The sequence below is a fragment of the Leucopleurus acutus genome (genome assembly GCF_964270905.1).
Source record: "Leucopleurus acutus genome assembly, chromosome: 6".
Taxonomy (NCBI): Eukaryota; Metazoa; Chordata; class Mammalia; order Artiodactyla; family Delphinidae; genus Leucopleurus; species Leucopleurus acutus.
Genome location: NC_139149.1, coordinates 70025328 through 70050583, shown reverse-complemented (window position 1 = coordinate 70050583; position 25256 = coordinate 70025328). Strand labels below are relative to the sequence as shown.

The following is a 25256-nucleotide window of genomic DNA, read 5'->3' as shown; positions in this document are numbered from 1 at the left end:
ATGGTCTTGAATTAAAAACTCAGACATCTGAAAGATTGAATTGTTCTGCTAATACCATAAGTATCATTTGCTATAATAAAAGTATCCTGCTTATTTTAATGACTAGAAGCAATAGGAGAACATTCCCAACACAGATGGAACAATCACTTAGTGCTATAAGTAATAAAATACTGAAATCCAATATGCAGAAGCAGTTTACATGCCATTCACCCACCCCCATTCACCAAAGTGGTAGATTTTTCAAACTTTACAATGCAGCATTACTTATCATTAATTAAATCAGCTGCTATTCTTCCCTGTTATAAATGTCAGAAATTATTTCTGAATGGTACCAACTTTTCATGATGAATGTTGCATAATTAAAACAAACGGGAAATAGATGTTTAGGAAGAAAAAGTATAGCAGGTCCTCGTAGAAGGAAAGAAATCTACTATAGAATTCTACAAGTTAGAACACTACAGATGGAGTCCCATTTTTTAATTACAACCTGGAACTTACATTATGAATAATTCAAAAACATATGAAAGTATGTGTTTTCTCCAGATTGTAAGTAATCCAAGCTGGCACATGAACTCAGTCTTTTATATTCACTGCTGGTCTCTGCAAAAATATGACACAGACTTACTACATCCCTCACATGGAGACATGTATGTATATTTTCATGGGAATACTGGAATTTAGATACTTAAGATTATACTTGTACCAAAGTGAGATGAGAAACTTCCACAGAAGGCTAGAAGCATTGTATTTACAGCTAGACTACATAGTTATAGCACTTTTAGGCCTATTTTTTATTGTGGTAAAATATACAAAACTCACAGGCATTAAGTGCATTAACATTGTTGCACAACCATTCTTATAGTATTGAATAAAACGGGAGCCCAAACTGCTTTAATCTACAATTACCTAATCTGGTAATTACAAATGGTCAATGGACCAGCATTATTTTAACTACTCTTGTCAACCAATTACAGGGAATCCTGACATGACTGTTAAGACTCCTGGAACAACTAGACATATCTAAGAATCCTCAGCCTGTTTGGCTGATTGTCCAAATAAACATATTGATTTCTTGATACTGTTCTGTAAGTGTCTCCTGATTATGTTTTCCCCTTAAAGTCAGATTCTTTACTTAACTTTTGGGGCCTAGTGGAATGTCATATCTGAGTAATGATTTGCATTTAACCTATCCACCATTCATAATCCAACATTCATAATCTTGCTATTGACATTTGCCACATATTCCATATGGGGTGTGTGGGGGTGTGTGTGTGTGTGTGTGTGTGTGTGTGTGTGTGTGTTTAAGATCATGGACACTATAATGACAATCATGCTTTCAAATGTAATGGCCTTCCAGTTGTGTTAAATAATGGGTTTGGACATCATCTTTTAAAAATGTGTATTATTGGACTTCCCTGGTGGCGCAGTGGTTAAGAATCCACCTGCCAATGCAGGGGACATGGGTTCGAGCCCTGGTCTGGGAAGATCCCACATGCCTCAGAGCAACTAAGCCCATGTGCCACAACTACTGAGCCTGCGCTCTACAGCCCACGAAAAACAACTACTGAGCCAGCGTGCTGCAACTACTGAAGCCCGTGTGCCTAGAGCCCGTGCTCTGCAACAAGAGAAGCCATCACAATAAGAAGCCCGCGCACCACAACAAAGAGTAGCCCCCGTTTGCTGCAACTAGAGAAAGTCTGAGCACAGTAACAAAGACACAACCCAGCCAAAAATAAATAAATAAATAAAATATTAAATTACTTTAAAAAATGTGTATTATCGTAATGCTCAGCAGGCTAAATTATGAAAACTTGGCATGTTTTTTTTGACAACCATTAATCTGATCCTAAGAAATACACAAAAGTCAATAAAACAAATGTTTCTTGGAACAACTAACATAACGAAAATAAAAAATGTGGCATGTCCTTGTTTAGAATTTACATACATTTAGTAGAACAACACAAAATACTCAAGAAGTCTTGAATAATTTCTGTATTTTTTCCAAATCTTGTTAACTATTCTTCTGAATACAATAGCTTTATCCAAAGCAAAAGGTGCACAGTTAGGGAATATTTCTCTGTTTATTTTATATTTGAGAGCTTGTTTTTTCTTTCATGCAGGCATTAAAGTACACATTTGTTTCTTATTTCCTGTCAGACTTTTCCTTTAAAAAATTTATTTCTAACATCTTGTAACGCCCACAGTATTTCATTCTCTTAATATTTTATAAATATTAACCTTTCATTTACTTCTGAATTTTGAGTGTGAAGTCTTACATACACAATACTATATGGGTTTTGATTAAGGAACAGCTGATAATGTTTCAACTTTTGGTTACCTCTTCCATGGCTAGAATAAAGAACAGAACACTACAAAGTACTCTCTGCTCACATACCCACTACTCACTTTTCCAGCAAATAAAGAGAATGACTTTTTCTGTCTGTCTAACAGCATATGCCTTTTAGTTTGTGTAGTACTGCTATTGATAGGGGGAACAGATTGTTCCAATTCCTGGTTTCTCAATGCAGTATCACATATTTGTCATGTGGATACCCCCTTCTTCAAACGCTGTTTTCTAGTTTGCTTTATAGGCAATAATTGAATGGTGTTCCATTTACTAAAGATTTTCTTTAGAATATGTTTCCTAGTTCTAGATCCTTTTCCTTCCTTGGTTTTCTTTTATGCTTATTTATTTAAATTAGTCTCTAAGAATAATTTAAAGTGAATCACTCTTAGTTGATCTTAAAATACACACACAAACACACACACATCCTCTACAAATCAATTAGATCTTTCATTTATAGTGTTTTTGTGTTGTTCATATACACTTAGTATCACAGACCTGAAAAGCATCCTCCAAAGAGGATTTGTTTTTGAAAGTCACTGGTAATCTCTACAGATACAGCATAAACGAATGTCCATGGGAAGACATCATATCTCCTCTTTTAGAATTTAAGACAAAAATGAATAAGATAATAATGAATTTAAGAATTAACTGGAAAAGAAGAGTCAACTTACAACTCAAAGTGGAAAAAAAGAGCAGAATTCTCTTTTCTACTGAAAACTTATAATGATGGTGGAATTAATTTCACTAAAGAAGTAAAGGTCTAGCTTTGTGTCCAAAGATTATCCAATAGTGCACATCATAAGTCCTTTCTAAATCCCAGGCCTGGTCCTCAGGTAGAGATGGGAAAGCTACTACCAACATATATCTCCTCACCCAGGCCTTATTTGTGACCTCTAAATCTGTGTATCTAACTACGTGCCTGAAATATTTGTGAAAAGTACTTCTTGTTCAACATGTTTAAAAACACACTTATAATATTTATAATATTTATATCACTAGCTCTTATGCCAGTGAGTGGTATTCATACTTGTACATGCTATAAGAGAGTAATTTAGGAGCGTTCTCAGCACATCTTTTGATTTCATTCCTCACATACCATTTATAATACATCCTGTTGATTTTGTTTAGTATATGTATCTTAAAGCTGTACACATCTCTCAGAACATGTTCTTTTAATCCAAGCCATTTTAGCTTAGACTGCTGCAATTGCCCCTTAGCTGCTGTGTCTGCATCCATTACTGTACCCTCCTCATGCTATCTTTTCCAACACTGAGCTGAATCAATATTTTCAAAATGCAATTAGATCGTTTGCTCAGTTCACCTTCATAAGGAAACCCATATCTTGCTTTTTCTCGACTTACGCACTGCTATTGTCTCATCTCCACCAACTCCTCACCAAGACCTCAATCTCTAGTCATAGTGGTTTTCCTCCAGTTTCTTAAAGATGCTGAGCTTCCTCTCTCCAAAAGTCACATGCCCATTCTGTTTTCTCTGACTGAATCCCACATTCCTTACATTCCACACTAGATCCATTCCCCATTGCACATGCTCTCATTCTGCTTGTACCTTTCCTTCATGGCACTTAAGATAGTTTGCAATGATAAGTATTATGGGTTGAATTGTGTTCTCCAAAAAGATATGTTGAAGTCCTAACTCTCAGTATCTCAGAATGACCTTATTTGCAAATAGGGTCTTTGTAGATGTAATTATTTAGGACGATTAAGATGGAATAGGTTGGGCTTTTAATCCAATAATGACCTGTGTTTTCACAAGAAAAGAAGCAAAGACACCCAGGGAGAATGTCAGTTGAAGACAGAGACATATACACAGAGAAACAAAGACATCACATGAAGATGAAGGCAGATATTGAAGTTCTGCTGCCACAAGCCAAGGAATGCCTGAAGCTACATGAGCTAGAAGAGGCAAGGAACAGCCATCCCCTAGAGATTCAGAGGGAGCATGGCTTTGCCAATATCTTGATTTCCTACTTCTAGCCTTGAACTGTGAGAGGATAAACTCTGTTGATATAAGTCACCCAGTTTGTGGTTCTGTGTTATGGCAGTTCAAGGGACCTAATACAACACACTTAGTGATCAACACCTACCTTTCCTGCTAGACCATAAGTTTCATGAGGGCAGAGAACTTGTGTGCTTTTAGTCACTATTACATTTCTAGCACCTAACCCACAATAGGTACTTATAACTTAAGCCACATAAAACACTTGTCAATATTTGGTTTCAATACAAAATATATAAAATTCTCAGTGCTTTCTGAAAGCAACTTAAACACTGATTTAATAATACTTTATGTACTATTGAAATTGACATAAAAACCAAAATAAGTTTGATATACCCCAAAGTATATAAAATATAAATCAGTTTTAATAAATAGAGTGAAATTTTACTGAAGGAGGGGGGGCAGGTTTTTCATTCAACATTTTACATATAATTTTAAATGTTATATTAATATTCAGTGCAAAGTTGAGCTTCCTATTGGTGTAGAGAATTTATCTCAACAGGCTCCATTTTTCCAGGTCCTGATGCAGTGCTCAGCACATTGTAAGGTTTAAATCTGACTCAATCTCTAATGACTATTCAAATAGCATTTCAAAAGGACACAATCAGAAAACCATAAATTAACGCTGTGGGGAAAGATGTACTTCACAAGAATAGAAAGACTGCCTATCTCATGACATAATATAAATATGCAATAATGAAAAATAGATTAAAACTACAAATAGTATACTTATTTCCAGATCTGCTATTATCACTGCACTCTATCAATAAACTTGACATGTGAGAGACAGGCTCCCATAGCAAATATGAGTTCTTGCTCTGGAGACAGATTACCTGAATTTGAATGACACTTACAAATCAGAATACCTTCCAAACAGGGTTGCTGTGAAGATTAAATGTGTTAATTCAAACAAATTGCTTGGAAATGTGTCTAGAACATACTATGTATAAACTGATGCTTAATTATAAAACTACAGGGGACATCAAGTGTGTGATGTTTCAAAATGTCCAAGCCAAAAAATTTTTCAGTCTTTCTTTAAAAATTATATTGTCCTTGGCTATAATAAAATTTTTCATTTCATTCAACTCTTTTCCTTATACTAATCCAGTCTCTGAATTTGCTTGATAGCACAATCCTATTAACAAAAGACTTTCCAGCTAATATACCAATACAAACATGCATTTCTACATAGTATAAAACGTTATAAAAACATTTTAACATGAGATAATCACAAACATAAAGATTATTTTTCATATTTCTACTTGTTCCCTATAAAGTATATTGCACACTTTCTAGGGTGCATGCACCCCACTTTAGAGACCACTGTATTAGACAGTTCTAGAAGCAAAGAACCGAGTCTTTAAATTGCCTGCCATTGTATTAATAGTGCCTAGTACAGAATCTGATACATAGAGCTAATCAATATGTATTACAGGAATATAGAAATAAATGAATACATGTACCTCAGAGCAGATAAATACTCTTTCAGGCATCACATATAATTATCTAGAAACTAAGTCTTAGTTAATTAGACAGAATAATTAGACAGGAACTTGGTCTTCAAATCCTAAATCCAATTCTCTTTGACTTATGTCAACTTGTCCATCTAGAAATATAGATGAAAGATATACAATTTATGCAAATATATGGACAATGTAATTATTAATGTAAATGCTGATAATGGAAAATAATGTGTTACTGAGACTAATATACAAATTTATAAGGTATTTTACCAGAAAATTGTCAGTGTTCTAAATTTTGATCCTAAGTACCTAAATATTTTAAAAAATTATCTGATAGTGTTGTTAAAAATAGAAAGAAAAATATTTAATCTGGAAAGTAGCTTTTCTAAATGATTCTAAATAAAATTAGACATGGAAAAAAATGTCTGGGGAAATAGAACAAAACTTCAAGAGTATTTTATATGTGTATATATGATATTTACTTTCTAATTTTTCTAAAATTTCAAAATTGACAGAAATTAATAGCAGTGTGTATTTGTCTGTTCCTTCTGTCTATGTCATTATCTATTATCTACCTACTTATGTGCCAATCATCTATTCACTGTTCTTGATAACTAGAAATTAAATTTATAGAAAAATTAAATCCATTAAAATCCAAATACTCAATTGTGAAATCAATGACAACTACCGTCTTTTAAAATATTTACTATAATTAAAAATAACAGTCTACCCTTTTCCTTGGATTCTGAAATTATAATAATATCTGTAGGGTGTTCATGTTTGTAGCTAACGAAATTGATCAAGTAATTATGACACTTTTTATCTTACCAATAATTACAACTCTTCTTTGCACAATGTCTATTATATCTCTTATTTTATTTACTATTTGTTGTCTTCCATTTGAAATTCTGTTTTCCTATCTCTCCACTTAAGATGTTGTCATCCTCTCCTTGAGGATGACTTTCAACTTGCTCAAGCAAGGAGAATAGGTGTGATTCCACACCCTGATGACTAAGCAACTACTAGAGAAGAAAGGGAAAATCATCAGATCATGTTACTACCCTGCTTAATCCATATTTGATGAATAAATAGATGAGTCCATTTGCAAATTTTTAATGAGAGATAATTGCTAAAATAAAAATCAAATCACTTAGCTTCCTATCTACTGGCAAAACACAACCTTATTTTCATAGATAGTCTTCCTTCCAGTGAAAATCATAGCTTGTCCCTTTCTCTTTTTTTGTGAATCAATTTGCAAAACTAGCAATTTTTTAACAGAAAATAAAGCAATGTATTTTCCTTTATATTTGTAGAGATCTCTGTCACACAGTTTGTCCCTCTGAATTTGTATTAAAGTTAATGAATTCTAAATTCATTGTGTACAATATTTGGCATGCAAGATAGATATCAGGGTTTATAGACAATAGCTCAACAAATTATGATTAAATGTGATTATTCTGTTCTTCAAATGTTTTTATACAAACTGTCTTTAATAGTTTGTATTTTTAATTTAGCAAAGTATTCACTATTGATTCTCCAACAAACCTATATAATTATGTGATATAAAATTAAAATTTATAATATAAAAGCTACAATATATGCTCCCCTGGGAATACTTGTATACTTAATTTTGGAAATGTATATTTGATTTCTAATTTGAGATGTCTTTGTTATTATGTATAGATTTAATCATAAACAGTTTTAAAGGTAGAATGTAAAATGCAAAATACATATTCGTATTTTGCAAATAATATATAAAATTGGCATTGTATACTTAACTGACCTTTCAGTTATAGTATTCTTTGTAAAACAGAAGTGCTTATAGCATTACTGTTATAAAAATTTATATAAATAGCTACCACTTATTGTGGTTGTGACTGTAACACAACTTAAGACAAAATTAGGCTGAACCACTCATAAGCTTTTATAATCTCTGGCAAGATCCATAGATTCTCTTCAATTTTTCATAAGTAAAATGGAGGTAATAATGGTACCTGCCTGATTAAAAATCATATGCTTTTTATATTACAAATACATATTTATATAAAAATGAACTTAAAAGAAATGTGATGTAGGGATATGCTATTATCTTGTGAGTCTCCACTCTAAGGATTCTACTTATTATCAGTTTTACTTCTAACCATACAGTTTTTGTTTCTAGCTTCTGTTTTGTAATGAACTAGGTTGACTTCCTTTATTCTCTATATCAAAAAGTTATTATAATGTTTTCTCAGCATAAAGACATCGTTAATCTTTAAAAATGTTCCTATTCTCTTCAGATCCCAGATACCCCAGAAGAGCTTATAACAACATTTAATTTGAAAACACACACACACGCAGTTTAGTTAGTCTTGGACCAAACAGGTGAGGACTGAGTAGAAAGTTCTTTACAAATCATACCAAAGGGCTGCTCAGAGGCTCCTTTCTGTTCACACATCACAGAGTACTTTTCTCATTGCCCTTCCCATCCCTTGTTCCTCTCCTCTGCAGCATGCCAGCAATTAAGGGAAAATAAATTTAGAAGCACCAGCATTTCACCAAAAAATATATTAAAAGGCTTCAGATCCTTTCATTTTCTTGTACTGTCCCTGAAAATAATCTTCTGAGAAAGATGGGAGGATAACCTACACATTATGAACTGCCTAAAACTGAAAGCCAACCCTCTACAAACGTGCGCTGCAAAGCCCAGCAATTAGAAAATGTACAGCTTCTCTTATCTTATTCCTATAAATGAAAAACCCAATAATACAGGCTGGAAAACGATGGTGCTCTTTCAGCTATAAACGACTTGCAAATAATTTATTATCTGCTTTAGTTTGAAAACTTTTATTACTCTTAATAGTTAGTAAAGAGAAGATTGCAAACACTAGGAATGAAAAAAGTTGGGGGTAGAAATTGCAAAGTGAATTGAAAGTATAAAAAATATCTTAAGCCCTGAATTTTACTAAAACCATATCTTTTACTAAATAATCTCTTTTCTTCTGCCTTTGTGCGCTATATAATATATATAAAAACAAAAACATACCATCTGACACTTAAATTATTTAATCTAATTAACTAGCTTCTGTTCAGTTACCTATAAGAAGAAAAAGGAACATGAAATTGTCTTCATTGAACACAATTTATAAGCAAACAAATGGGCAATAATGCAAATTAGAACAATTAGAGAGATGAAAGAAAAAAGCATTATTGAGAATAAAACCATGATATTTGGGGGAAATAGTTAAGAATTTATATATAGATTTCCCAATTCTGAATCTCTATAACTGGGCATAGTCATATATTTATTCTAGGATATGAGAATGAGGTGTTCATTATTTCTGTGCTAAACTAAACGAAATGGAATAGACATGGACATACATATGTTAAATCTCAGTGTTCATATCCATTTAGATCTACAGTGTTCACAAGACAGCTATGAATCAAAAACAACACAGATGGCCTTGATAAGTTCTAAAAACTAAGTCTTCTTATTTGTAAATGGTAATCGTAATAGTACCAAATTAAAGAGTTTCTGAAATAATTAAATGAAATATTTTATATAAGTTTTAGCACTAGACCTGAGAGAATAAGTGCTCAAAAATTGAAAACTTTCATTAAATGAGTAGATTTCTTCTTAGGATTTGAAAATACAATTTGAAAACATGTTTTAGATAAGATTAATCATAGATATTGAGATGATTTATCAAAACTATATTAAATAACTGACTCAATCACACAACTGCAATTATAAAAATTGATTCGGATGGTATCACAATCACATTACAAATAAAAATTCTAAACAATGATAAACATGGATTACAAGTATGAAATCCCATACATGTAAGCAATAACTTAAGAATACCTATGCAAAATTTAGAAATAAAATATGTAACTGAATTTGAATCTCAAAGGTAATTGAGGTATATCATCTGATTTAATAAGAATGTAATTATGATATGTGATTTTATTTATAAATCCAAGCTATCAATGTTAAATCTTTGATATACTTTTCATAAAAGTACATAATATCACCCTGCATTTCATAAAGCTATTTACCTTTACATCTTTTATTTTGTACCTGATGTTTATCTGTTTACTAGCTCAACCATTTGCTTTGCTACTCAACACAATGATTAAAAAAACAGCATACATGGAAAACTATTAAATACTATGAAATGCATTATTACCACTACTTTCTACATGAATTAATATATTCAAAGCATGGTTGAAAAGGGAATCGGCTAAGTTAACTAAATTGTCTCATGAGGCTGAACCTAGGACTAGAATTTTTTCTGCTTATGACATAAAGTCTTACATTTTCATTCCTTCTATAGATGTTGTACTCTATTAAATTTTAAGATTATATCCGTTAATTATTTTCCAACTAAACTTTTATTCTAATTTCATTTTCCTTTACAATGAAACAAATGCATTTTTGCTAGCTTTCCAGAGGATCTATTTGAGGGCAGGGGTGGGATGAGGCGGACTGTTGGCAGAGAACCTAAGAAAGGATGAGAACAGGGCCTCATCTCTCATACTAAGTATGAATGTGTGACATCCGAACATCTTTCTGGAACAAGACCATTGATACCAAGCCAGATGCAGTTTACCTTAGAACAGTGAGAGTCATCTGGTGGCTCTTAGGAAAGCTAGATTCCTGGACCTAACCATTGATATTAAGATTTAGTAGCTATGAAGTGAAGTCCAGGATTTTGTTATTTTCTAAATCTTCAGGTGATAATTATGATCATCTAGTTTGGTATCTGTATGCCAGAGAACTTCAGTTTTCCTGCATAGGATAAACTAGGCAATCCACTCATAGACCATATATAGATGCTAAATTGTATGATCAATTCTCTGGACTATTTTTCTTTGGAATCCCTAAAGTACCTATACTCCCTATTATTCATTTGGCATCTCTCATGTTCTGTCTGAGAAGCACAAGTCCATGTATTGGCTTTGAAAAGGAGGAAGGACAAGCCTTCTTTAAGTATCAGTAATGGAAAAAATAATAACTTTAATTATGTGCCAGTCACTGAAGTAGAGAATTCCCTTATATTATTTTATGCTTAGAGTAATCCTGTTCACACGTACCCATTTCAAAGCATTTCAGCAGAAATTATGTATAATTTATGTAATATGTTTAAAATAACACTTGGTGTATAGCAGGAACTAAATGAATTAAAATTTTTGTTATCTGTAGATATAGATATAGAAACAGAACATGGGAGGTTAAATAACTGGCCCAGCTTACAAAGCCAGAATTTAAACCTAGGTCTCTCTAGTTCCGGAGGCTGAACCCCTTCCATAAAAAAGGAGAATGATGGGAAGCAAAGGAGAGAGTGAAACACTGTCAAAATTCTCTAGATGTAAAACCCAGCAAAATGTTTCACATCCTTGGGAAAAAAAAACTGCAGTTCTACAGTTGTCCTAATTCTAGTCAGGCTTCTCAGCTAAAAATAACCAAAATTAACTCATTAAATGAAGCATAAAATACATTTATTGGAAGAGTATTAGGTAGCTGACAGATTCAAAGGTGACCCTGTTGAATGAGGCTTGTCGAGGAACCAAAACTGGCAATGCTTGGGCAAATTTCTGCCACTAAAATAGTCAACTTGGAACAATGCAGCTGGCTCTTCAGCCCCAGGAACTTTTCACTGACAAGGCTTGGCTGGTATGTGGCCAGTGGAAACTCACTGTGGCTCCCTTCACCTCTTCACTGTACTGCAGCTGCCTCAAGCGATCTCCAATTGACCCTGTGCCTTTGCATCCTCCTGCCTCTGAATATCCCTTCTTCCACGATGTGGCTAAACTCAAACTGCCAAAAGGTGGGGAGAAAGAATAACTACATTTCTTTTATCACTGCGTATAATAGGACTTAGGGTTGTTGAAAAAATAGCAAAGTAGCACATTAAACACATCATCCGTAGATACCATTCTCATAAGAATCAACAAATTCTAAAGGAATGTAGGTTTTAAGACAGGATAGACAACGGGGAATCAATTCAGGCAGATTCCTGTCACTCCGGAGGTTTCTGTATTTAGCAGAATGCCCATATAGATTACCATCCAAATCAGAATAACTCTAAGAGTTAAAGGCGGTACCATGCCAGGACAACAATCTAAACTGGGATTATCCCAGGCAAACCCGAATGTACCATCATCTAATTATTTAAATTGATATACATTCATATATTAGCTTATATTCTTCTTTACTGATTAAGAAGAACTAATGATCTTTCTTTCCCTCTCTTCCTTCCTTCCTTTTTCCTTTCTTTCTCCCTCCCTCTCTCTCTCTCTCTCCTCTATTTATTTTTAATTCCTAGGATTGTGGCCATACAGTGGAACTTTGACCACTGAGTTGCTTCAGATTTCTCAAAATCTTACCAGTATTATTTTCAGATCTCTGATATTATATTCAGTGGCTGAGATAGGGGGAAGAGGAGTTCTTAATTGCTTTTCAAATAAATGATTGTTTTGCTCTCTGGACATGGCCAGAACTACTAGTATAATTCTATGTACTTCCTGAGAAACAAACATGCAGACAGGCTGAAACTGGAAAAACAATATGCTCTCTGATTTTCTAGACTACAGTGGGGGTGTAGCAAGACAGTAGTTAGAGAGAGAGAAAGAAGAAGAGAAGGAAGGGGGGGAGGCGGGGTGGGGTGGGGCAGAGAGAGACAGAGAGAGAGAGAGAGAGAGAGAGAGAGAGAGAGAGCATACCTGTACATAATTTTGCTGTGTGTGTACATGTCTATTTTGCCTGTGTCCAAGAATAGATATTGTACTTATTTTATGTAGGGTACTGAGAGAAAAGAGAGAAGAATTTCTCACATGACCTATAGTTTCTGTAGTTGACATAATTGTATTGGCACTTCATTAATAAGTCAAAATAGTTGGCATGTTTAATGCCTAGAAGGTGAATAATTAATCAGACTATAGCATATCTGAACTTAATTACTGATATAGTATTTTAATTACAGTAATTTAACATTATAAGTAAACAATATCTTCTGTCTCTAGTTTTTTTCTTACATCATCAAATTATGCTTACAGCTATGCTAGGCACTGTACAAAGGGGATCAATTTGTTTTGATTCTTTATTATTGTTATTATTACTATTACTACTATTTACTTCACTAACCATTTACTGTGGAATAATATGGTAACATATTGTCTTAAATGTGGCTCTCCAGGACAGCAATATGTACCATGAAACAGCTGAAATTTTATTAATATTATTCTAGCTAGAAAAAACCTTGTGAGTTTTTGAGTAGAAGCATGTATCATAATATCAACTCCTCTAAGTCCTGATCCATAAAAAATTACATCTTTCATGTTGTATCAATAATTTCACAGTGATTAGTAACACAAGCAGAACAGTCTGTGTTATTTTATGTAATGTGTGTGTTTTCCCTAAGAAATCTAATCCCAATTTCTATGGAGGAAATTCCATTAAATTTTAATAGAACTGGGAAATTTGAGTCTCAGATATTTTTTAACTATTCTGTAATATCACATGTGGCAATCATGAAAATAAGGGTTAGATTTCACAATTTCACATATTTTTATTTTGCGTTATAGCTATTCTTGTTTTAACAAATGGTCATCACCATCCACTTTTATTTTGCTTAATAATGTAGTCCATGAAAATGTCAATCAAATGTAATTATAAATTAACTATGACAATTATAAAATAACTATGACATAAATTGGGCATTACGAATCATAAATCTGAGGCTTCCCTGGTGGCGCAGTGGTTGAGAGTCCGCCTGCCGATGCAGGGGACACGGGTTCATGCCCCGGTCCGGGAAGATCCCGCATGCCGCGGAGCAGCTGGGCCCATGAGCCATGGCCACTGAGCCTGCACGTCCAGAGCCTGTGCTCTGCAACCGGAGAGGCCACAACAGTGAGAGGCTCACGTACAGAAAAAAAAAAAAAAAAAAGAATCATAAGTCTAGTACGTTGAAAGTACTCAAAAGAAACCAAAATATCCACTTCAAGAGTGAAAACTGATACTTTTACAGCCAAGAGTGATAATCTAGTAAGGCACGGTTACACACCAACTCTCTGCTACCTCCATATTACTATACGTATCACATGTGACTGAGGTAGAGAATGGCCAAGAATAATTACTTGGGGAAGTACACAAATAAAGTATATAGCAAATACATCACATCTATTTTGCATTTCCATATTGATTTCTTGGTCGGTAAAATTTTAAAGTGACTTTTAGTTAGTAAAACTGTGGTAACCCTATAGTTGACAAATTTATTAATGCATGATTATTTACTATACCTGTGTATACGAGAGCAAGAGGAAATGTTATGCCGCCCCCTAGTGTAAATATTAATTTTGTAATACCAGAGCTGCAGTGATCCAAGACATTGCAAGGGAATCACAGCTACTGAAATCATTCTTGAAGAGAATTAAAAGAAATTCTAAGCTTTCCTAAACAGCCAGCTTCCTAGGAGTACAGAGTATAGTTCCACAAACTTTATGAGACAAAAGAATGTCTTATATCTTAAGGTTTCCATAAGATTTTCATTTCTTTATCTACTGTAATAACTAGGGCCCAATCCCTCCTCTAAAGGAGGAGATTTTGTGAATCTTGGGTGGAGATAAATATGTAAGGAGTGCCATGGGTAAACAGGAAAACAAAAAGGAAACGTTGATATTGTTCAACACTAAAAGTGTCCAAATTATGTAAATTTATATATATTGAATAGATGAGATTCTAGATATGAATGTTCCAGTATGAAATATTGTCAATAGCTACCCTCATTTATTGGGAGTTTATTAGGGTCAAACCTTGTGCAAATTATTTTACTTGCACATCTCACTTGATGTGCAAAACTGTTTTCTAGGTAGGTATTATGTATCACCTCCATTTAAGGATAATATAACTGATAGAAAGGTGAACTTGACCAAGGTCATAAAGCTAGTGACCAGTTGTGGTAGACTTCTCTTGTCTGATCAGTTACCTCTTTCTCTTACTAACATAACACTGATTTTATTGAGCTTAGCAATGTGCCTGGCTTAATTAATCATGTTCCCATTCTTCCCTGCACTTAGGAGTGGTCCTATGACACAACTCCAGCAGAAGAGATATAAGCAACACTGTTGAGTGGGATTTCTTAAAAAAAAAAAATTCAACTTTTTGTCCTTCCTCTTTACTCATTTTTTCTAGCTTAGAATGTAGATGTGATGGCTGGAGCACTAACCACCTTACAACTGTAGGAAAAATACAAATAAAATCAGAGTCTTTAGTCTTGACATTACCGAGCCACTTAATGTCAAAAAATATCTAGTTGCATATTTCTGTTACACTAAAAATTTGATATAAAATATTATATAGGTACAGAGTTGATATTTGGGATCCTGGTTACAAAAAGTTTTACTCACTATTGATACAGAGGTCTGTTTAGGATTTGGGCTCAGGTCCATCTGGTTATAAAGTGTGCTTTCAACCACTGTGTAAGTATGACAGTAAATATTTTGACAAAGGCATGCTAAACTGGATGCAAGAACACAATCTTGGAGTGAAAGTAGCCATTCTCTTCCCTACTATGAAGGAACTTTGTCTCATTTCAGCAAAGAGAGGTGATTTGCTAAATATCAGGTTTTGAAGGAAGTACCACAAAGATTACGGTATTTCCGCTGACACTTCCTTGGAAGCCACTAGACCATGTCACTTGAGACCTTTCATTAAACGAGGAGAGAATCCATATTTTATCCCATCTTTCTGTCCTTGACCCCTTGTAAGTAAAATCATTTAGTTCAAACCACTCGTCGTTAAATCCCTACCTTTTTTGTAACTGGCCTCACTTCCTCCTCAGTTACTTATTGTCCAAAACTTCCCTGCTTTCCATAATCCAAAGTGTTTGGCAATTTCCTAAATTCTCTCCAAACAAAATTTGCTTGCTCCACATCAAATTCTTTAGGTGTTTCCTATCTGAAGGACACAAACAAGGCAATTTGGATGGGTTAACCTTTGAATCACTGTTAATACACTGACCTACCCCACCTGCCCCCCCGCCCCCAGGGGCTGAATATGGGAGGAAATCTGTGCACCAGAACTAACCATGCCCCTCTGGCATGATAATTCAGCAAGGGTCAGGAGAAAGCTCTCAGGCTCACAATAGGGCTGTGCATAATTCAGTCTCATAGGAGGCGTCTAAGATGATCCCAAGAACTCTGAGCACTCCCCCCAAGACGACTCCTCTCTGTTGTGGTTCACCGCTCCACTGCTACCACTGCCTGCACTGGGATTATCGGAACCAGTTTTATACTACCCTGTATACCCAGTAATGTCAGTTGCCACAGGAAGTCCAGAATTCCCAAATTTTTCTTCATTTTCTGGACTTCAATCTCCATGAGATTATGTTACAGCCTCTTTTATGACAAAATTCTCTATATTCCTACATGTCCTAAAACACTTGGACTGTGTCTTGAATTCAGAAATGTCCCTTATCAATGAAATCTCTATAGCTTTAGACTTTTTGTTGAAGTTTTACTTCAGCATTTTGCACCAGCTGAAGTTTGTCTCTCTTGAAAAGCCTTTCCCCTTTATCTCTTAAGAGATGGGAGACTGTTTTATCTCCCCAGAGTCCTCATAAGAATGTGCCAGTGCAGGGCACATGTCTTCCATGCTCCACCTCGGTAATCTTCAACCATTCTCCTTCCCTCCCTCATCCCTAAGACTCCCCGGCTTTGGGTCTCATTTCCTTGAAATTCTCTGATGGTCTTGCCTCCCTTTTCTTTGCAACCATCCATGTCATATCTGAGAAAGAAAAAATCAGCCCCTGGGAACTGTCAGCTACGAACTTGTCTAGATCAAAAAGTAAGGTATGGGGCTTCCCTGGTGGCGCAGTGGGTGAGAATCCGCCTGCTGCAGGGGACACGGGTTCGAGCCCTGGTCCAGAAAGATCCCACATGTCACAGAGCAACGAAGCCTCTGCCCCACAACTACTGAAGCCCGCACGCCTAGAACCCATGAGCCACAAGTACTGAGCCCGTGTGCCACAACTACTGAGTCTGCACTCTAGAGCCCGTGAGCCACAACTACTGAAGCCTGAGAGCCTAGAGCCCGTGCTATACAACAAGAGAAGCCACCGCAATGAGAAGCCCACACACCGCAACGGAGAGTACTCCCCGCTCACCGCAACTAGAGAAAGCCCATGTACAGCAATGAAGACCCAATGTAGCCAAAAATAAAATAAATAGGAAAAAAAAAGTAAGGTATGGTTCTGTTATCAAAGATAAACAGTTTCACAGTCCCCTAACATCGGACAAGGTCATTGATGAGCATGAAGGAAGCAGGAAAAAACAAGACCACTTCACAGTCATGTTTGGGGACCGACAAAAACAAACCTACTGTTTTTGTTATGAAACATCCCCATCTGCCAGCCAACATGAGCAAAAGCTGCTTCTCTACCAACTACAGCTTTGCCCCCACTCCATTCCTCTTGCCTCCTAGAGAAAAAGCACTAAAATAACCAATTGTAGAATGGCCCTCCTTTCTCACAGGATAATCCAGAATAAAACAATGTTTCAATAAACTCCACAAAATCACCTTACACAATCCCAAAACCTATAAAACTCTCCCTTATTTCCTCTTCATGAGATGCATCAAGGTGTACAGTTTATCTTGTTCCAACAAGTACGAATAGGTCCAGCTTGGTTCAACTAGAGCTCTGTTCCTGGTGGTCTCTGGCTGGTGGTTACTGACACCATTCTGTGCATTTTTCATGAAAACATTTTTGTTTTGTAAAATTTAAGTCCTTCATTTTACATAGCCACCCATTAAAGCCAACTTTCTTAAATTTGGGTTACCAAATTGTACACTTTTGATATTAAGTTTAAAAATATTTTCTCTCATTTAAAGATAGCCTGATTTTCTTCAAGTACAATAAATGCATGTATGATTAGCTATTGGAGCTGAACAGATAAGAATAACTATATTTTACAGTTTTATAAAAGTTTTTTTGGGAGGATCCAGGGAGATTGATTGAGAGATACATAGTAATCCAGGCAAATATTTAAAATAAAGTTATTATACATTCCTTTATAAAACAACAAAAACATTCCATATTAAGGTTTATAAATTTTAACCCTAAATAGTTTAACAATGTCAATTTCACCTATTTCCAATTAAATCCAATTGGAATTGGATATGATTTATATTTCAAATATTGAGTTTTCTTATTGTAAAAGAGATGTAATAACTGATCCTCAGTGTACTGTTTGGGGTCTAGATCAACAGAACCAACAGGAGAGATGGAGAGAGAATTGGGGTGGTGGTGGGGGAGGCAGGTGGAATACATGGAGAGGAAGGGGAGAGAGGGAGGAAAAGAGAGTTTTAAGGAATTGGGGATTGACTCTGATTGTGGGTTTGTGGGGCTTCTGTAGGACAGGTCAGTAGGCTAGAAACTCAGGGCAGGGTTTGATGCTGCAGTCATGAGGCAGAATTTCTTCTTCACCAAGAAATCTCAGTTTTTGCTCTTACAGTCTTTCAACAGATGGCATGAGATCCATCCACACTATAGACAGTAATCTCCTTTACTTGAGGTCAACTGATTACAGACATTAACTATATCTACAAAATACCTTCAGAGCACCTAGATTAGTGTTTGTTTAAATAACTGGGTACTATTCTGGTTGACACATAAAACCAGTCATCACACTCAGCATAGCTCATTTTTCTAAAGCTATGCAAGTTAAAAGTGTTTTCTTATAATTTGAATATGGCACTATCATCATAAACATTTAATACGTTAAATGTACTTACACTTAGAAAAGTACATAACTTTCTTCTAATGGTGCCAAACCATTATGAAAGAGTCCAGAGTACTACATCAGGTAATGGACTTTGTCATTTTGACAACTAGGATCGAGTTTTAATTATTTACTACCCCACTTTATATTATACTGTGCTAGGAAGTGTACTGTAATACATTTATAAAATTAATGAAACCTTGCTAGTTGAAAACAACATCATAATATTGTATATATGTTAATAATTTTCTCAGAGGCAAAGGATAATCTGATGAGATAAAACAGATCAAATGGTTTCAGGCTAAGATTTTTAGAGGAAAGAATTAATAAAATTATTGATATTGTAGTTTGCAATATAAAAAAGTGAAAAATAAATATAAAAACTTCTTTATGAATTTTGGCTGCAGTATACCACAGATTAAAACTGCTATTTTTTTCTCTCTGGAAGGATTACTCAAACTCCTAATTACAACAGTTGCCTACAATAGTAATATCTGTTAAACAGGATCGCTGAGAAAATTATTTCAACACTGTATTATGATTACATTTATTAAAAAGTATGATTTCCCCTATGTATAATACTTTCAAAAAACTATTTTCTAAGTATGTTACATGAACTAAACATGTTTACCAAAAGTATAAAGACTAAAATTACATTCAAAATTAATTTTTAAAAAGACCAAAAACAACAAGAAATTACTAAAAACACCTGTGGTCTGAGCGAAAGTCTGCAATTTTAAAATGCAAAAATGCATCATCCTCAAATCCACGTTTCTATATTATAATTATTATGATAGGTCATAATATCCTAGATATATGATCTGGAAAATACTGTTAAGCAGTTCAACCAATACATAATAAACAGTATAGAAACATACAAATATGCAGAAAACTTTTTGGAAGACTACTGTCTATCTAAAAGTTGGTACCATGAAGGGTAGAATGACGAAAATGTTTCTGTCTCCCCATATGTAAAATTTGGTTCTCAGACTAAACAAGAAGTGGAAAATTCAAGTGCCTTCATTGGTCAGTAAGGTATTATAAATAAGTGAAAACTTATATAACAGTAAAAAATAGTATAGACAGTAGCAAACTGTGAAGTGTATTCCCCTTTGAATGGCACTGAAGCCCAAATACTTTAAAACACAGTGCACACTGAACAAACTACTTCTGCAACCTGAATTTGGTCCTGAATACAAATACAACTATATGAAACCTTTGGATTAGTGTTCTCCAACGCTCTTGTTGATCTGTATTTTCAGCAAAAACGTAATCGCAGCCATCAATAAACTAGAAAATATTGGTGCATAATTGAAAAGGAAAGACAAGATAGTATGTCACTATTTGACTTTCAACTATCAAAAATAACTTAAATAATATTTGATAAACTTAAAAAGATATGTTAGAATCACAGATGTTACTTGACAATATTTGCCTTAAAATACTGCTTACATTTTTGAGTAGGTCATAATATCAGTATTTCAATCTTATTTTCCTTACTCCAATAATGTGTTCTGAAAACACACATGTTGTAGTTTTGCTAGAATAAAAAACAAGTATAGCAAAGAATATATGTCACATTAAGTTCAGGAAAGTGAGACACAAGATGGTCTTTAACACTGAATGTATAATAATGTAAAAGAAACTTGGAAAAATATATAACTAATTACATGACCAAATTTTTAAAGTGGGGAAATTTAGCCATATATTATTCACCCTAACCCACCCTCACCCCTGACCTGTCTTGAGGATATTAATCTAACAATGAGAACATTTCAGCAGCACTAATTCAACAACTTGTTTCTTTAGTCTTATGCACAACCCTAAATGTGCCACATAAATGGGTTTTAGTGAGTGGAGAAACCTTTTAAATTATATACTGTAGGAGATAAAGAAATGTGTAAGGGAATGACATGAAAAATACTGTTATATTAGATAATGAAAATTAGAACAAAAGTCCATATAGTATATTTCAAAGACCTACCTAATTTTAGTGAGCTCCTGTATACACAAAGGAAAAAACCCAGAATTTTTTCATACTTTCAAAATGAATACATATGAAAATATCTTGAGTGACAAGAAACCTGCAAACTTGTCAAAATATGTGAATATTTTTTCAACATATTCAAAATGAATGGCGCATCCATGAATACATCTTAACATAATATTCAGTGCATAATACTTAGCACAAAGCCTGTGGTGCCTAGAATAGTGCTTTGCAATTAAAGCATCTCAATAAATCTGAACGAACTAAATAACAAATATGTTGATAACTGATTAATAAATCAATACAGCTTTTCTTGCCAAACCTGGTACTTAATATTTTGGAAATGGAGGACAGCCTTCAGGAACAGGGCTTAGGCAAGACAAAAATTATTGATGTTCGCATATTGGAGGATAAGAAATAAAATAAATTTGAATTCAAATTATTCTGTGAGTCTGGCCCTATTTCTCCACACCTAAAGCCAAGTGGAAAAGTAGAGTGTCTTCAAACAATAGATGACACCAATACCATCTCTTTATCAGTATCCATATTATCATACCAATTTCTATGGATTCCCTAATTTAGTATATAAATTATAAAGGAAATATGTCTAGAGTCAGGAAATCTGCATTATAATATTGACTCACTGCCTGACCTCAAATCAGCACTCCTTCTTTTTGAATTTCATAGTCTTTAAACAGACATAATACTCTTGTGAAATATAAAAATGCTGACCAACTAACAGAAGTAATAAACAAATTAGTCATGATTTCCAAAGTTCCACAAACTCCAAATTCCATATTAAAAGTGATTAAATATATATTTAAATTCTGCATTAAAGTATATATATTTTAATATTTTGTATTAAAACTTTAAAAATATATAATTAGGACAAAAAAACTTTTGTGGATCAACTGCAAAACATAAATATAACAAAATGTCTTTATCTAATAAACAGATGCATACACAATGGTGGTTTGGGATAATCAAAAGAAAAACAATAAGAATACATGGATTGTAAACTTTATTCATTGTCATTAAACCACGTAACTTATTCAGACATATTCCGGAGCACTAATAAAATATTAGCTTATTTCTTATTCCATGGAATTAAAGCTATATCACACATATGATGCTATTTATAACAGAAATCATCACAAGTAGAGTGAACTTTCTCTTTGATGGTAAGACCTTGCAAAATGGAGATTTGCGTATATTCAGTTAAAATTGTGAAAAGGAATATATTTAAAAGCCCAAGAATAGGATCAAGATTATCAATAGGCTTAATCTTTAAGTATGCTTAAAATTTTATTGTGTGAGTGACATAATATAATCTATGGAAAGGTCTGTACATTTTGATAGTATCCTCAGTATGAGTAGCAGGATTACATTCTGGATTTAGGACTAAAGCAATTAACCAAGGTCAGTAAACAATGAGTTTTATTCTGTAAGTAAATTTATTCTATAGGTAACTTCTAATTCTTGAAGGAACACTGTATTAACAGTTATAGCCTATCTTAAATCAGTTCAAAAATTTTAAAGCCTAGAAAATAATGTTTTAAAAATATGAATTTAAAAAATGTTCAGAATATCCATTAGTTATCTAGTGGTTGAAAACTAATTGGAATTTCTTTGGAAAAATCCCTCAATGGATTTTATGTTTTAAGTTGTGCTTTCCTGAAATAAGAAAAAAAAAAACAAAAAAACCACTCATTAAAATTTTTTTAACTTAATACACATTTCAAAATGCAAAAATGTGATGATGTCTTCAAAGGCAAAGTTCACAATATGTCAAAATCAAATAGACAAGAAAGTAAAAAAGATCTCATAATTACTACTCTATAAAAATGGGATTAAAAACATGACAACCAAAATCCTTACTTGAAAATATTCAAATTGTGGTATATATATATTTTTAAGATAATATTTGTGTTTCTTATTAAGGTTGCTATTTCTGAGAAGTTTCAGGTTCAGTTTTCTGTTTTTAGCTTATAGTAAGTTTTAGCTTATAATAAATCTTCACAGCATCCTACTTGCTGTAAAAAATACATTTTTAGATAAGTATAGAAAATTATTTAATTAAAAAATTCATTTATGAATATATTTAGAATCTCTTCTGTTATAGACAGGTATAAATCTCATTCTTTTCAATAACAAAATCATCAAAAGACATAGAAAAGCCACACATGACATATATTACTTTTTAAAGTAATAGTTTCAAATATAGTGGAACCATATATGAAAAATCTACATCATTTCAGTCGGTGTAAATCTCTTGCACAGGAAACACTAACTTGGGCAGTTTGTAAACACAATCTTGAAGGATTAGCTATGAAGTCCCTATAAGTCCTTTTACCATAAATAAAATAGGATAGGAACTATTTCTAAGCCTTTTTATCCCAGTTTGTTGCTTCTGACATTTGCATATACTTAGATTTATTCATCTCATTTAGGTAGCTGCTCTTTAACACCTATTTTAATTTGAAGATTAAACTGACAGATCTACAGTTTAACTTACCTTTTGTCAATATGAGTGATAAAGAACTAATCAACTTCAAACCGACAACAAACATTAGCTTAAGCAAGTTCAATCATTTATGGAAGCCCAAGGTTGACTTAAGAATCAAGATTACCAGAATTTTAACAAGTTGAGCTTTGGCAAATAAATGTTTTTTTCTATGAACTTTATTCTGTGGCTTTATTACCTACACCATTATTATAACTATGGAGATGAGATCTTGTTCAGTCAATAAGTTTGCCTTTTCTCATAAGTGAAACTTGATTTAAAAAACAAACCAGTGCACACTTTTTTCAAAATGAAGCGCTTCCCCTCCCCCAAATTACCTTCACATATAGTTGACTTCTCTAAGTGTAGCCAGAACACTTCCCATAATTACCTTAGCCTGTGCCTATTGCTCTGTATAGTACTCCACTAAGGAAGACCACAGAAGAGTATTTTCTTTGATCAACAACAACAGTAAACAATCTTATCCAGGACAATAATAAAAGCGATAAATTAACCCTACTTCTTTGAATCTTAAATGAGCTGAGAGGAAGATGTCCAAGAGATTCAAGGGAAAAAAGAAAATAATCAAATGAATCACATCAATGTCAGAATTCACTTAAAACTTCAGAAGAGAACTTTTCATTCTTGGAAGACAGATGCACAGCACATTTAGAAAAAAATTTATGTAGAATCATATTTTAAGATATATAAAGAAAATAGATGAAGAATACTGTATTTACTTTTGGACTAATTGACTCTGTCCTTAAACTTCAACTCTACCTATTCAGAGCTCAGTAATCACTTTGTTAAAAGGGGGGCACGGGGTGCTGCTTGCTAATAGACCCAGACTTTCGTGATGCATATATTTGCATATTACCACCTTACTCGGCTCTACTCTGTTTGCAGTACGTAGCCTAATAAGCCTTCTCTCTACTTCCCTTTTTCTTTATTGGGTGTATAGTTCTCAGGAGATACCAAGACTTGGGAGTCAGTTCTGCAGGGAGGTTTTGTAGCTAAGAGGGGATATGAAAGAAAAAGTAAGGGCCATCACCCTGTACTATCTCAATGCTCAGCACATCTCTCACCCGTCAGGAGTCCTTTTCCTACTAGAATGCTGAAAGAGAAGCTCGGTGGTCCAGTGAGAACCTCCCAGGACTGCACGGGCTCTGTTTGTCTAGCACGTTTTTCCTTGTGGCTCTGACTGTGTCAGAGTGCTCACCCGTCACACTTATCTCCAACCTCTTTTGAGTGAATAACTTAAAGCTGACGGCATGGGGTTCTGGAGTCACTCAGTTAAGCTTTGTACTGACAACTTCTCACTAGAGAAGTTTGCTGCCAGTCCTTCCTGAGACAGCCGGAACACAAACTCCTTCTGAGACCATCACTCAGTCCCGCCACTTGCCCCGCACCACCAGTCACATGGCCCCCCGCCTCCACGAGAGGCACCCACATCCTCATTACCTTCAGCTTCCTAAAGCGACAGAGGCTATAGGGTCACTTGGGGTTGGGGTTATTTTCTTTTCTTTCTTAAGAAGAGATCCTGTTGACATAATTTGTTTCGAATAAAGAGAAACCGTGGTAATCTTCACCAGGACGGAGTGAGTTGGAGGGTCCCGAGTGTTGGGAAAGTGTCAACCAAAGCCATGGATCTCAGCTTCCCTGAGATTCCTACCTTTTTCTACACCAAATTCTCACCCCACGCTCACAAGACAAAAAAATGAATATATTATAAACCAAATTGAATTGTGACACCCCCAAATCCTCACAATAACCTCAATCCTCCAAATGTCCTCTTAAACAGGAGACAGAGAGACAGAGAGAGAGAGGAAAACAGAAGCGATTACCAGAGTTTTGTTCCCGTTCTTGCTGAGAGGGCCCCGGAAAACTCCCTTTATGTTGCGAAAGTGTCCGTTGCTGAGATGCGTGGAGCTGATGACAATGTAGTAACACTCCATGGAGCAGCCGCCGCCTCCTCCACCGCAGCCGCCGCTTCCAGGCACCCCGCGCCAGCAGCCGCAGCGCGCCGGGGCCCGGGGAGGTTGGGCTAGGGACCCGCCGCCAGGGCGAACCGCCGCCTCTCTCGCACGCCCGCCGGAGACAGGATCACTACGCGCCTCTGCCGTGCGCGTCGAGGTTCCTCCGCCTCCGCATGCTCGCCGCGCTGTCCGTCTCAGCTGTGTT

The 25256-nt window shown here is 34.7% G+C and overlaps 1 protein-coding gene across 1 annotated transcript in view; it reads right to left on the bottom strand.

Annotated features, from left to right (window-relative positions):
• The window catches only part of ZNF804A (zinc finger protein 804A), a gene marked incomplete at both ends in the record, with an annotated part of 313643 nt that extends 288613 nt beyond the window's left edge, over positions 1 to 25030 (bottom strand). Inside the window, one exon of the mRNA XM_082840784.1 lies at positions 24920 to 25030. Within this exon, the coding sequence (XP_082696910.1) occupies positions 24920 to 25030 (111 nt within the window). The remainder of the gene's footprint in view (positions 1 to 24919) is intronic.
• Positions 25031 to 25256: the final 226 nt, after the last annotated feature.